The sequence below is a fragment of the Perkinsus marinus genome, assembly GCF_000006405.1.
Source record: "Perkinsus marinus ATCC 50983 genomic scaffold scf_1104296954134, whole genome shotgun sequence".
NCBI lineage: Eukaryota > Perkinsozoa > Perkinsida > Perkinsidae > Perkinsus > Perkinsus marinus.
This window is the reverse complement of record NW_003208247.1, coordinates 1-1,245: the sequence shown is the minus strand read 5'-3', so window position 1 is coordinate 1,245 and position 1,245 is coordinate 1. Positions and strand designations below refer to the sequence as shown.

Genomic DNA, 1,245 nt, shown 5'->3' with positions numbered 1-1,245 from the left:
AGCGATCTACATGTAGTTGCCCGTCCCGGGGTAGTCCCATATACAGTCGAGCTCTCGCCTCCAGATCCGAGACAGGAGCTCCCCGAACTTCGGACAGCTGATCTCGAAGGCCTTCCAATTTGGACACGAAGGTCTCCAACCCCTTCGCTCCCTCAGGGCCGCAACCCAAGGCTTCCCATCGCTTCACCAATGACATCTCGTCAGTGCCGTCCGAGTAGCTCTCGAGGACACTCCACATAGTCAGCACTCTCGCCTTGAACGTGAGGTCCTTGTTCCTCGCACAAGTATCATTAATTAACTGTCTCAGGGGTTCGCTGACGTTGTGGTTCACGTAGAAATACTCGAATGCCCATTCATCTTCTTCTGAAGGTCCATACCGACCACTCAATTGGATCTCAGGCAAACTCTTCACCTGCCTCTTGAAACAGATGAAGCCTCTGGCATCGGCAACCCCGATGAAGGGCCCTCCAGTGACAGCTCTGGTATTCCGTGCCCTCTTGGACACCTTCGTTATGTCAACCCCTCGACGACATTGACCTCCCCTCGTCGGTACCCCTTGCACCCCGACGAAGTCTAGTAAGGAGGTTCGGTGCTCCTCGACACTGGGATCGTCGCTGACAGCGGTGTCGACCGTATCCTCACCTTGAACGTCGGTCGTTGACCGCCCTATCGAAGGTGAGGAGTTTAACTTCGAGCTCAACTCGTTGAACATGCCCGCCAAGTGCTCGATTTGCCCACGGAGCTCCCAAGCCCACGCCGGCGGCGAACCAGATTCTTCCACCGGGCGGTTCCCCGCCTCGGTGCTTCTCATTAACAACGGATCATTGGCATCCATGACGTTAGTAGTCACTTCTTCTCGGATGATTGTACCAAAATCGATATCTCACTGCTATAACTAGATAAGCCAACTCGACTCCAGCTCTTGTAGTATACCAGCTAACTTAGTGATACGGTAGTGGCCCTAGCCAGTTGTAGGGTATTTAGTTACTGTCGATCGATACCACAAATATAAGACGGAGGTAAGTCAAGACAGTTAAGCCGAAGGTCGATAGAACCGATCTTCTAACCGAACCGAACGAAGATAAATAAACGAAGAAGAACTGAGATAACTCAGATAATGATAGAACTATAGCACAGTTATACTCGATCGATCAGACTCTTGATACACGGGGTGAAGCCGCTGGATGGAGCCTTGCACGCAAACTCATCTTCATGACGCAAACTCATATTCACGCACCCAGGCCC

The 1,245-nt window shown here is 52.0% G+C and overlaps 1 protein-coding gene across 1 annotated transcript; it reads right to left on the bottom strand.

Annotated features, from left to right (window-relative positions):
* Positions 1–88: 88 nt before the first annotated feature.
* Positions 89–811, bottom strand: Pmar_PMAR000352 (hypothetical protein; the record flags this gene model as incomplete). The annotated part of the gene is made up of 1 exon (XM_002776168.1): positions 89–811. A coding segment is annotated over one exon (723 nt), but the record flags the coding sequence as incomplete, so codon positions are not given.
* Positions 812–1,245: the final 434 nt, after the last annotated feature.